General features: G+C 34.9%; 2 protein-coding genes across 2 annotated transcripts; one reads left to right on the top strand and one right to left on the bottom strand.

The window, feature by feature from the left end:
- Window positions 1-1,599: 1,599 nt before the first annotated feature.
- Window positions 1,600-5,900, top strand: LOC143580971 (aspartic proteinase 36-like). Its single transcript, XM_077063868.1, has 10 exons — window positions 1,600-2,152; window positions 2,742-2,871; window positions 2,985-3,235; window positions 3,334-3,561; window positions 4,500-4,665; window positions 4,749-4,822; window positions 4,904-5,000; window positions 5,236-5,302; window positions 5,401-5,472; window positions 5,560-5,900. The coding sequence occupies exons 1-10, from the start codon at window positions 1,893-1,895 to the stop codon at window positions 5,724-5,726; spliced, it is 1,512 nt and encodes a 503-aa protein (XP_076919983.1). The 5' UTR covers window positions 1,600-1,892; the 3' UTR covers window positions 5,727-5,900.
- An 843-nt stretch (window positions 5,901-6,743) lies between these two features.
- On the bottom strand, window positions 6,744-12,883 carry LOC143580970 (protein argonaute MEL1-like). The gene is made up of 21 exons (XM_077063866.1): window positions 12,171-12,883; window positions 11,126-11,316; window positions 10,894-11,043; window positions 10,681-10,811; window positions 10,489-10,595; window positions 10,284-10,390; window positions 10,035-10,170; window positions 9,822-9,938; window positions 9,617-9,727; window positions 9,468-9,530; window positions 9,225-9,344; window positions 8,960-9,131; window positions 8,767-8,888; window positions 8,554-8,691; window positions 8,323-8,465; window positions 8,114-8,240; window positions 7,887-8,022; window positions 7,725-7,798; window positions 7,542-7,636; window positions 7,414-7,445; window positions 6,744-7,321 (listed from the first exon to the last, which is right to left on the bottom strand). Exons 1-21 carry the CDS (start codon window positions 12,552-12,554, stop codon window positions 7,143-7,145), a joined length of 2,835 nt encoding a protein of 944 aa, XP_076919981.1. The 5' UTR covers window positions 12,555-12,883; the 3' UTR covers window positions 6,744-7,142.
- Window positions 12,884-13,852: the final 969 nt, after the last annotated feature.

Genomic DNA, 13,852 nt, shown 5'->3' with positions numbered 1-13,852 from the left:
CGCGCCCGGCTGTTTCCGCCGCTCAGGGCCGGGTGTGACAAATGGGGCTAGAAACTTACCTGATTTCGGTTACTTCTTCTGCTATTGGTTATTCATTCTCGAGCTGTGCGCGTCTAACTATTTAATAATTACAATATCAATTACTATTACTAATCATATCGTCTTTCTAGTCTCAATTATTGCCCACAACGAACGGGGGTTCGGGGGCAGTGCCCCTGATAGCGGGGTTTCAGGGGCGGCAGCCCCTAGCAGGGTCCAAGGGGCAGAGCCCCTGGCTGGGGTCGAGCTGCCAGGTCAGCTTGGAAAAATTTTATTTCTATTAACTGTCTTATCACATTTTCCACTACGATTTTAAATTATTATTTAATTCGCCCACTTGCTTGCCATAACGAATTAAGCCTAAGTCGTTATCACAACACTGCCTAGTTCGTTATCTTTCATAACGAATTGGACCTTATAGCGAACAGGTCTTTAACGAACTGAACCCTTAACGAACTGGGGGTTCATTCGTCAGTTCTTCCTTAACGAACTACTTAACAAATTGGAGTTAGTTCGTCATCTTTCTCCTTAACGAACTGGATACGAACTAAGGCTAGTTCGTTAAGCTTTCGTTAGCGAATTGCCTTGACGAATTACTTCTAATTCGTTAACTCTCCGTTAACGAATTAACTATAGTTCGTTAACTTCCCGTTAACGAATTAGGGTTAGGTCAGAATGTCAGACTATTCTGACATCCTCGTACAAACATTCTCCGGCGCCGCCGTTGTCGAAATAACGGGATCTCGCCGGAAAAGCGATATCTCGCTTATTTCACCACCATTTTCACCGTTTTTCGTCCCGTTCGATCCAGATCTGAGCTAGGGTGATCCCTAAGCTCATCTTGGGCTCGGTTTATACCCGAACCCACCCGGGTCTCGTGACTTCAACGGTTTAACGATGTCGGTTCGTCGTTTCGTGACTAAATCTAATGGGTTTGGGTTCATACCACAACATACTAATCTTACCTCGGGTTGAAAACCGATTTTCCTTCATCTTCCTCTTGGTTCGGCTAGAGAGATAGAGAGTGGGATGAGAGAGATCTAAGTGTGTGTTTTGGTGGTGTATGAAATATGTGTAAAATGAAGGGATTTGGGCATAATGGAGGTATTTATATGATAGATCATGGGCTTGAGCCTATGGTCTATCTTCCTTTCATTTTAACCCAAATCCATTACCCATATTACCTAACCCAACACAAGCCCGACTCGTATTAACTCCTACTTCATTTAATTATTTCTCCGCTAATCCGAGTAAACTTCATCACCAAAAATAAATAATATAAATAATATTATTTTAGAAATTTCGGGATGTTACACAACCCACTTCTTTTTTCCGTTCGGTGGTGTAAATTTATCCTTTTTCGGTCGAAAAATATTTATACACAGTGTAAATTTACTCGTTTCCGATCGAAATGTTGAGCCCACCCCCCTCAACGTGTACGTCCAAGCTTCGCCACTGACAAGTGGTTTGTTTCCACAATTTTCAACATAAAATTGGTTTTAAAGCTAACACGCCTCTCCTTCACCAACCCAACGAAACCGAGACCAGAAGAGTAAAAAGACTTCAATTGTAAAAGAGCTATAAATCAAAGGGCTATAACTTAATATTATTATAACCCATCAAAACAACATGTGGCTTCATTCATTTCTTCACTTGTGTTAAAGTATCCCTATCATATTATCATACTCCAGCCAACGTAATCCATTCTTCAAATCTTCTTTACCTCCAATAAACAATCAACACCTCCTTGATTCTTGCCCACAAATACCCACTTCAAAAAACCCCCAAAAATTCAATCAATTCGTGGTTGCACACCAAGTGTTCGACGAAAGTCCTGAGTGAAGAAAAAAGTAATGCAGGCTCATTTTCTTGCCGGAAAACCGGTGATCTTGTTCTTAATTGGTGCTGCTTTTGCTGTATTGTTGCAGACTGGTTTTGCTCTTTGTGGGTTTCCAACAACTCTTAATTTGGAGAGAGGTTACCCACATAATCATCATGTTGAATTGAGTGAACTTAAATACAGAGATGGATTACGTCACCCTAGAATCTTGCAGTCTGTAGCCAGTGTTGTTGATTTCCCGGTTCAAGGGACTTATGATCCGTTTCGTGTTGGGTAATATTTTATTCATAATAAATTGAATTGTTATGAAGCTGCTTTGAATTGAAGCTATGTGTTTTATTAATTGTTATTATTATTATTATTATCATTATTATTATTATCCTAAAGGAAAAGATTCTTGCTTTAGTTCTTGATTTGATTCCATTACATTTTGGGCTTTTTGTAAAACAAACCCAATATTTTTCTTTATTGTTATCATTATTATTAAAGGGTCTTGTTTTATTTAATTTTTGTTATGTTATATTGAGATTTTAGTTTTAAAAATTTGTTTAATATGTTCTAGTTAAAGGGTGTTAATTTTTTTAAAAAAATTGTTATTAATGTTGAAAAATTAGTTGAATATGTTGTAGGATTTAGTTGAATCTTGTTCTTTGTTGTTCTTGATAAAGGGTATTATTTTCTTTACTTTTTATTATTTTATATTGAAAAATTAGTTGAATTTGTAAGCTTTATTTTACAAGAGTTCAGTTAGATTCTTGCTTTGATTCCTTTAGTTTTTGAGCTTTTTGTAAAACCAAATCTTGTTCTTATTATTTATTTTTATTTTATTATTTATATTGAAAAAAGTTGGTTGAATTTGTAGCCTTTATTTCACAAGAGTTCAGTTGGGTTCACCACCAAAGGAATATTATGTACAAATCGATACCGGAAGCGACGTGTTATGGATCAGCTGCGATTCGTGTGACGGTTGCCCCAGATCTAGTGGACTCCAAGTACTAATTTCCCCATTTCTTATTAATATTATAATTATAATTTTAGTATGTAAACTATAAAGAATCACTAGATTAGTGATATAATAATTATTATTATTATTCTCACTCAACAGATCCCAATTCAATTCTATGATCCATCTAGCTCATCGACAGCTTCTTTAATCCGTTGTTCAGACCCACAATGCTCTTTAGGATCCCAATCATTAGATTCAACTTGTTCTAAATCAAATGATCGGTGCATATACACGTTCCAGTACGGAGACGGTAGCGGAACATCGGGTTTTTATGTATCGGATCAAATCCATCTGGATACAGTTGTCGGGGGTTCGAGTTTATCAAATGCCTCAGCCTCTATTGTATTCGGGTGAGTTGATACTTGTTAACAACTTGTTAACGGTTTTGTTATTATTCGTCAACTTGTTTTAGGATATATTGTGAAAACGTTGTTGACTTGTGAAACAGATGCAGTATGAGTCAAACTGGAGATTTGACCAAATCCGACAGGGCTGTTGGTGGGATATTTGGGTTTGGTCAGCAGGGCCTATCGGTAATTTCACAACTTTCGTCACAAGGGGTGGCACCGGACGCGTTTTCTCATTGTCTTGTAGGGAACGGTGCGGGTGGTGGAATTTTAGTTCTCGGACAGATAATTGAGCCAGGCATGGTGTATACTCCTCTTATTCCATCACAGTAAGTTTTCTTTCTGACTTTCAGTCGGTATTGAATTGACCATTATGCCCCTTAAATAAATGAGTGTAAACAAGCTGAGTGGCTCGTTTGAATTACAAGAGCTTGAGCTCAGATTGTTTCGAGCTTTATTTCAGCACATCGGGCTTGGCTTGGGCTCACCTCGAGCTCGGTTCGTTTATTATTTTTAATTCATTCATATACAATTAATAATTATTTAGGTATATGTGTGTGTGTAATAAATTGTAATAACGTAATATATTTTATTTAGTTATTGCAAATATTATTTAAATATATGTATTTAATATACTAAACCAAATTTATATAAATAATAGGCTTGTTTAGGCTCATGAGCCAGCTTGACCTTGGCTCGTTTCTTATTTTTTAATTAATTCATTTACACTTATAAATATTTTATTTATGTATATAAATATTATAATTTTTATATATGACATAATGTATGCTACTATGCTATTTAGTTATTTCCATCATATCTTTAAATATAATAATTATTTTAATAAAAATATATATTAAAGTAAACTTATATAAATAAGAGGCTCGCTTATGCTCGAGAGCCAGCTGGAGCTCGATAAATGAAGCTCAGGGTCGGGCTTGATTAAACAAGCTTCTTTTTAAGCTCTAGCTCACTTAAGCTTGGCTCGATTGGAACTTTTTGCGAGCCGATCTCGATGGCTTGCCTCGTTTACACTTCTAGAGACACGCAACTGTTAATGGCATTTATGTTTCTAACTCAAAAGAACCAAAAATTTTGATTGAGGCATTCTACACATTTTGTTTATCTTTACATTATTAACATTATTGTTTTAAACTTTTAATGGTATGAAAGGGCCCCATGTGTAAAGCTTTGACCTTTATTGGTATGCTACGGCCTTCGGTTTGACCATTATACCCCTCATAGACATGTTAACATGATGTTCCAGGCCACATTACAACTTAAATCTGCTGAGCATTTCTGTCAACGGTCATACGTTATCCATTGACCCGTCAATGTTTGCCACGTCAGGCAACCGAGGAGGAACCATAATTGATTCCGGAACTACCCTTGCTTACCTGGCGGAAGAGGCTTATGACCCTTTTGTAGATGCTGTAAGTTGTCAAGAGCAAAATTATCAGATTACTTTCCACTTCCAAATAACAAGAATTATGAGAAAACGCTTCTGTTATTGCAGATTACACAGTCGGTTTCACAATCTGTCCGGCCCCTTGTGTCAAAGGATAGTCAATGTTATTTAGTTGCCTCCAGGTTTTTTATATTTCCCACAATTTTTTTAATAATAGTTTGTTTTTTTCATTAACTAAAACTAGTTTTTAAATTATATTTCAGTACGCCTGACATGTTTCCTACAGTAAGCTTGAACTTCGCGGGTGATGCTTCAATGATTTTAAGACCCCAGGATTATCTTCTACAGCAGAACTCAGTGGTAAGATGTTGCACTGTTTTAATACTATTATCATTTATAAGTTGGCATTATTTACGCCTAAAAATGAATTTTTGACTTGACATGTAATTTTAATATTGTTGTCATTTAATAAGTTGACATTATTTGCACCTAAAAATTAGTTTTTGACTTTACATGTAGTTTTAATACTATTATCACTTATAAAATGTTTGATCCAGTCAAAATATATTCATCACATATTATGTGATCTGTGTAGGGTGGAGCTGCATTGTGGTGTATAGGTTTTCAGAAAATTAGGGGTCAAGGAATTACAATTTTAGGAGGTATAATTTTTATTTATATTTTTTTATACTATTTCGAATTTTAAATGAATTTCTTTTTAACTTTTTATTGGTTTTAACTTTGTATATGAACAATGCAGACCTTGTTTTAAAAGACAAAATTGTTGTATATGATCTTGGTGGTCAACGGATAGGTTGGGCGAATTACGACTGTAAGTTATGTTCATTTAAAACACAGTTGTTTATTAGTTATGAAATTTGACTCTGAAAAGTCGAACTTTGTTTCTTGATTTTATTAGGTACATCGTCCGTAAATGTGTCAACCACCTCAAGTGGTGGTAGAAGTGAGTATGTGTCGGGTCAATTCAGTGGTAGCACTTCAGTGCAGGACACCCGTTACAGACTGATTTTAATAGGTTCCGTGTCCTTCGTGCTACAATTATCAGTAATTGTCGCTTCTTCTTAGTGAAAATTGGATATCTACTTGTCAGAATTTTTCTAGAGTTTGATTCTTTTGTTTGTATAGTAGAAAAAAAAAAGGAATTGTTCATTAATATTTATTATATGTAACAGCAATAATGCTAATTGAGATTGAGAGTTATACATGTATACGTATTTGTACGTTGCAAATGTATTACGTTTATATACAAATTAACTGCTGTTCATCAAACATTCTGAGACTTATTTTGTTTTATGGATTGTTTGTTTTAAAATCCAGATTTATATGTTACAGGGTCGAACTGTAAAAAAGTTGCAACATCATGAGTTAAATCAGTGAGGAAGTTTGAAATCGTATGTCCAAAATCCCACGGATTTTAAAAATGATAAAATTAGTTTATTTTTGGTCAAGTCTTGGAAAAAAGATAATTCTGGCAGGTTGTTAATGTAAGAACAAGATGAAACTTGAAGTGGCACCTCTGCTTGGTTAATGGTTATGCATCTCATCTGTAATCAATGGTTAATACATCTGTAATCAGTAAAAAAATGTGGTGCACTCTTCCGTCTGGCCAAGATTTTCGTTTTGCTAGGTAGTGTTAAGACGTTAACTCTTTAGTTCAAAAGAGTTATCACCATGAACTGCGGTTATATAATTGAGAGGGTTTCTATCTATATCGGTTCATTTAAGGTTCATTTAATCTTGGGAAGTGATTCTTCACCAAGTGTGTACTTTGATAAAATCAACAATACTTTGAAAGCGAAAATTAACATTAAGATAAGCTAGTCATGTTTATTTAGCATAGAATTGCTACTACATATGATTCACACTTGTATATTGTTGCAACATGAATTTATTAACTTCATGAAAGAAGTCTAATTGAACCCCATTTAAACTTTAAACTGGTAGATACGAAACAAGTCTAATTGAACCCCATTTAACCTGGTAGATACATGATACATCATACCATTTAGTTGGGATCCGGAAACACAAGTTTGATGACAATCTCCTTTATACAAGGGATGTTAGCATTGAGTATTGTACACAGACTACACAACAAGCTTTCCAATAAAAGCTGGATTGACCATCTTATGGTGATTACCAAGGCTCATGCCATGAGTGAATCGCATTCTAACAAGCTTTTAATTCGTTAAATCATCATCAAAACCCTAAGGCTCGTGCAATAGGTCAAATATACGATAACACCACACAAATAATTGTTGACTGATCAAATGATCTTTGAAAAAAGCTTCTTTCCAAAAAGAAAATACTTTGCATTCTTAAAAGGTAACAACAAAGCATAAAAGTTGTGCATGCTCAAAAGCATGTTAAATCCAAAATCTTTACCAAAAGCAAAGTAAATTGTTCAAATGGTGTGCTAGGAAGATAGATAGATAACCAACAAAACCTCATATAGTTTTAAAACCAACTTCAAACTCAGGCAACTCAGCAATAGAACATGACACTCTTAACGCTTTCGTGGATAGCCGGGAGTGGGCGCACATCAGCAACCCTGTCTCTTGTTGCACGTTGTCCGCTGCGAGAATCAGAGTCAGACAGATCTCCTCCTTCCATGTAGGACCGGGCTCGGAATGCAGCCAGATGGGCATAGTATGCAGGCGGAACTGTAGTTAATATATTATAAATCAAACAGTTAAAAACTTATAATCTGTTAAAACAATAATGAAGAAAAACAAAAGGTAGAGGATATACATACCCACTGAAACAGATCGTGTACACCTTGCATAGCTAAAGTTGAAAACACAAATAACAAACGGGTTAGATAAGTTACACGACAAAACTATATATATATATCTATAAAACTATCAGGGTCAGTTGAAATACGTGTAGCACAAGGAGTTGGTCAGCATCTGCAGCCCGTCTGCTGTGAACTTGTTCTCATCATACAAAACATGATAGTGCGCTGGGCGACTGGTCCCCTACAAAACTCAATACAATATATGATTATATATGTGTGCGTGTGTGTATATATAAGGAATGACATCCATGCGGAAAACAATTTCTCACCTGAATTCCAGAATGGCTGCACAGATAGAAATCAAATTCATTCGGATGACAGATCTTGGTATCCACCACAGTACCTGAACAAATTTAATCAATAAAGAAAGAATTAGAATAAAAAAAACGAACATTTTATATAAACAAATACTAAACCATAAATTTACATACCAGGAAGAATGTTGCCACTCCTATCAGTAGTAGCCCGGTCACCATGTCTCGCAGGAAACAAACGCGTATGGTGCCTCTTTTGAACAATGATAAAGGTAACAGGAGGCATATAGTTTTCTTCCAAAGATATGCAAGCCTGAAAAAACAACCTTATTTTAGATCCGCCAATTAAAAGTTTAAAAACGCAAAACTTAAAAGTAACAGTAATAATGATAATAGAAACCTACTTTCCGAATTTTGTCCATCTCATTCAACAGAACATCATTGAACTGACCGTCACTGACTCCATCCCTGTAAAAGATAATCCTGTGGGGTTTATGACCAGTTGACTTTTTGAAGGAGATCAAAAGGTCCCTGCAAAACCAAAAATCAATTATTCTAAACTTACTTGAATACAAAAGAAATAATTTTTTTTATAAAAGTAGTAAACACTTGCCTAATCATCCCTCCATGAACAATACCCCTTTGTGAATCATTAGTCACAGTGTGCAGATCTTGAATAATCTCTTGCCTATGTGGCTGAGCAGACACCAAAGCTTTGTACTTGGTGACTTGTGGCCAATCCATTGAAGCAACCACCTGTTGAAAGAGGGTCAAAACATATGATCTTTGTTAGTCAAATGGGTCAAATTTGAGACATCAAATAAGATAATAAAATGTAACATACGGAAGCAATAGAAGGAGTGGAGTCTTCTCCCTTTGTGGGATGGGTGACATCAGCACCGAAGATGATAGTTGGACGATCAGTAACATAAGGAAGCCTACCATTGAGAGATGCAGACAACACACTGTTCCTCCCTCCAGCCTAATATAGTATAAATAGAAATTAATATATTTAAGGCAAAAATAGAAAAAGGAATGCTATTAACTTGTTATATACCTTAACATTGATCTTCATGGCAACATTTTCAAAATACTGCTTGCTCATTTTCATAACATGTTGTGGCCTGCAGCATTGTGAAACAATTCCCAGCTCGGTTTCACATACTCGTTTGATTCTTCCTGGAAAATACAGGGTAAATATAAATGATAATAACAGCAAATGTGTACAACACTAATTAAATTCAAATTACCATATGTTCCTTTAGTTTCAGGAAGGATTACAAACAGCAACTGGATCTGGCTTCCAGGTGGTGCAGATCTTGCTAGTCTTGCATTACACTGAGACTGAATATCAACTAGTGCTTTCTCAATATTGTGAGGTGGCGCATTATAGATTGGTATCACAGATTGGGGATTGAAAACCTTCAAAATAACAAGATGTTAAAATTATTGTAATGCAATAAATGTTTTGGCATAAACATGGTGACATAATAGTATAAAGCGATAGATACATACAATTCCTTTGTCCTGGCACATCTGAACAAGACCTTTGCAAAAACGCTCAACAGCATCGACTCTCTGCCTTGAAAAGTTCACTGTTGCCCAGTAATTAACAGTACCCCCATTGATCATTTTCTACACAAAAAAAGAGAAAAAAGTTTTTTTAAAAAAAAAAAAGATAACACTAATAATCTTTAATTTATAAGCCAACAATATAGGAAAATTTTTAATACTGAAAGAATGTGAATAGAACTTCACCAGATCGATCATATTCCACTGTCCAACTTGTGGGTTAACTTCAGCAGTACCATGATACTTGATCTGGAAAACAAGAGCAAAATTAAATTAATAACTAATAACACTATAAGAATAATGTTATTAAAGAGGAGAGAAATGTTTAAATTTACCGGTGGCGGTGGGAGAACTCGTGCATCGATAGACGTAAACTGTTCTCTCACTCGCATGCCAAATTCCTTGTTCACAAGAGCATCATCATTGTATTTGTTACTCTCCACGATCTAAATGACACCAACCAACAAGAAAAAGTTATATTTTTATAATGGAGTAAAAAGTATTAGAAAAGTGAAGTTTATGATATAAAGAAATACATACATCAGAAATACTTTTTTGCCTATCATTTGGGCGTTGACAAGTGGCCCTAAGCAAATTAGTCACTTGTTTTTCATTCAGCTTTGAAGCATACCTTTGACCAAAAGCCAATGTACAAAGCTATAATTACACAAATGAAAGTTAGCAGAAGTTTTGGTGATTCAGTTATAACTTAAAATACATATACTTAATAACAACAATATAATAACAGCTTACCTCCATTGGCACATAGGTAGGCTTTGCTTCAGTGCCTGCTTGGATTGCAGGAAGCAATGGAAAGCGAAGTTGCGCGTTATATTTTTCACGAAAGTACTGAACAACAGAAACAGTACCTCCAGTGCCATCCACAAACCTAACGAATTAAATCAACAAAAGAATTAGCCAAAAATAATAAAACATATGATCACAAAGTACATGTTAACTATAATAAGACTAAAAAATAATATAGCAATTATTACAACTCACGTTAGTTGGTTAAGTGGTTGGCGGGTAATGTCTTGACATTTGTAGCGCCTCAAGTAATCATTCCCACGGCGAACTTCAACCCTAACTCCTCGAAGAGCTCTCTTCACCTGAGAGTTACAATTCCCACAAAATCAATTGTTAACATGTTCCAATCATTCATTCAGACTATTAAAAAAAGAAACTAAAACATAAAACAGAATTATACCCTGATTCTATCTTGGTCGGTAAGCGGTCTTGATATATCTTTGTTGAGAAATTCCTTCACAAAATCAGATACCAACTTTGATTCATAGAAAGCCCGAGCGGACATATCTGCAACAAAGAGTAACGAAGAATGAATAATATATCACTTTGGACTTATAATATTATAATGCAGCATGAGTTTTAAAACATATACCAATGTTAAGTGAAAGTCCCATCTGAGTTGGTCTTAAACTTTGGTAAAAACCTTTCCAAAACTCGATACCGTCTCCAAGCGAACCATTGCCAAATTTAGGGCTAAACAACGATCTCCCAATTACTTCACGGCTGCAAATCAAGATCAGTTTAGAACAAAATAATAAATAAATAAATAAACAATGAATATACAAAAAAGATAAGTTTATAATACTCCTTAGAAGCCGACTCCCTTAAAACCACATCAAAGGCTTGAATAGTTTCTTGTGGGAGATCATGTTGCCTGCCACTTAAAAACTGCCTGAGATGGTGTAGATCTTTCTTGGCAGCAAATTTGATGGTGACTTTAAATTCGCGTTCTCGACTACAATACATGCCAACAGTTAACAGTTAAGTATTACATATCTTAAAATAACAAGCTACTTGAAAAAAAAAATGCATCATACCCGTTTCGTTCAGTGATTTTAATAACAAATTCTTTTGACTCGAATGGCAAAGATCCAGCAGCAAACGCACTTTTGTTGCCATCATAAGCCAACTTCAGGTTTCCCAAGTGTGAAGCCCCAAACGAATCGCTAAGGAGCTTCATTATCTCCCTACATTTTGACTTTGAAGTGACCTCGGGAGAAATTGCAATCTAAAACAAAAAATGAAAGAACAAATGACACTTCATTATAATCCATATAAAAAAAAGCTCATAAACATAAAATATAAATAAAATCAAGTCATTTAGCTTAACTAAATAGTAAATAAACACATTTCAGTTCAAACCAGGTCACAGAAACTAAGACATTGGAAATCACATATATAACCAGGAAACTAACAGAAATGAAATAAAAAGTTGCAATAACCTAATATTTTATCTAAAGTGTACAGTACAAATTCAATCATACCAGAATCTTATATTCAGGATTCACTGATATTAGTGATTAGACACGTAACGAATATATCAATAATATTTGCCTCAAAACATTACAAAGTTTCAAGATCATGCAAAGCAAATGAGTCCACAAATACATAGTCCAACTCTCTACCGAGAACGTACAACTTACATAAGCACAAAAATAGATACAACAGTCTCATACACACACACACATCGTCAGATCTAGACTATTCACGAAATTATACACACATATTTTTCGAACATGTATCCATAAAACTTTCACACACACACACACACACATCGTGCTACAGTCAAATAGTAAACCCTAGCCGGATTAATATCTCTATTGAGAACGTACAACTTACATAAGCACGAACATAGATCTGAATATCTCATACACCGATACACTCATACACATACGGTGATACATATACGTCATCATCATGTATATAAATAATAAACAAATCAGATCTAGAATAATAGAATACTAACCTAACCAGCATGTACTACAGTGAACAAGCATATACATACACAACATATAAACATCAAAATCAACAGTAATAATAATAATAATAAATTAATAATACGTAACGAGAAGAAAGCCGTACATCATACTGATACGGATCCTTGGAACCGAAGTCCACAAGGAAATGATTAGCGTTCACCACAAGCTTCCGTCCTATCGTTCCAAAACCAGGTCTCGCTGGTGTACTCAGCTTCTTTGATGACGACGGAACCAATGGAACCGCCAACGGAGGCGGCGGTGCGTCAGCCACCACCACCGGTTCGGTCCGAGCCTGAACCGGACGCTGCGGCATTGCCGGTTGTTGCGTCACCGGAGCTGCTGTACCTAACGACATGTTCTCGAAGTCTCGTGACGGAGGATCGCGACGTCCGTCGTTACCTCGTCCGCCGGAACCACGACCACGTCCGCCACCTCTGCCGCCGGTGTAACCGTTACCGCCGCCGCGAGAGCCGCCGCGTGAAGACATCGGAAACCTAACTGACGACGGAAACGGTTTTAGAGAGAGAAAGTGTGACGAGAGGAAGAAGAAGAGGAATGGTGTGAGTGGCGAGTGGAATTGTTGTGCATGTTTAATATAATGGAGCAGACAAGGGGTAAAATGGGAAATGAATTTGGGAAAACTGTCTTTACATGGAGCACGCAAGCGTCAAATTGACGTACGATTGACCTGTTTTGACGCTTTTGCCCCTGTCTTTGTGTGTCGAGATATTTGGAATGTTGGATACACGATATTTGTCATTGATTTTGGTGTGACTGATAAAGGGGGGTTAAATTAGGATAAATATTAAAAGAATTAGCAAAGTTATTTAATTTGATGGTATATATGATTGCTTCAACATAATCACATTTAAATTATGAAAGATAAATATTCTTTGTTTTTTTAGTTTATTAATTAACTAGTTTTTATCCCTCGTATTACGGGGGTTGTTTTATATTGTTTGTTCTAATATTTATTTATTTTTTGAATTTATATTTTTTATTGTATAAAGTTAATAATATACTTATGGTTTGATGATAAATTGTTTCACAAATAGATGAGATGTTATAAACCGGTTTAAAAGCTATATGGTTTAGATGAGACCCAAGACCTGTTTATTTTTTTACTATAAAATTGGTTTTTTTAATTATAAATAATATTTATGAAAGTTAATAATATACTTATAGTTTGATGAGACCAAGACCCGTTTATTTTTTTACTATAAAATTGTTTTTTTAATTTAAATTACATATATATATATATATATATATATCTTTTTTAAAATAGGATATTAATTTTTAGTATATTATATTTTATAGGATTTTTACATCAATAATTTGGTAAGAATAATTTTTTATTTAATGAGATGTTATAATCCGTTTATGGAATATCTGGGTTTGGTAAGACCCATACCCATGAATTCGGATCAAATGCATGAGAAGCCTCCATTTAAAAATCAAGCAAATCTGGTGACTCCAAAAAAAGGGGGAGCGACCACATCGCGACACGTAGGATTTTTATGTTTTCGTTTATATATATTATAGATTATTTATTTGTCATTTTGAGCTTATTCATTTATTGAATTTATATCTTGTAATTTTCTCACGTATTAATTAACTAATGTATTCTTAGTTTATTAATTAATTTATTTATCATTTATAGCCTATTTATTTATTGAGTTTATATCTTGTAAGTTTATCACATATTAATTAGCTAATGACTAATGGGTATAATTTGGTAAATGGTCATTATTAGGTGTTATAAATTATTTTTAGAACAATTAAACA

The sequence above is a fragment of the Bidens hawaiensis genome, unplaced genomic scaffold (assembly GCF_021521415.1).
Source record: "Bidens hawaiensis isolate Kalapana, Puna unplaced genomic scaffold, B.hawaiensis_p1.1 tig00030777_1, whole genome shotgun sequence".
In the NCBI taxonomy this organism is placed as follows: domain Eukaryota; kingdom Viridiplantae; phylum Streptophyta; class Magnoliopsida; order Asterales; family Asteraceae; genus Bidens; species Bidens hawaiensis.
The sequence above is the reverse complement of the archived record's forward strand: the minus strand, read 5'-3'. Positions and strand labels throughout refer to the sequence as shown.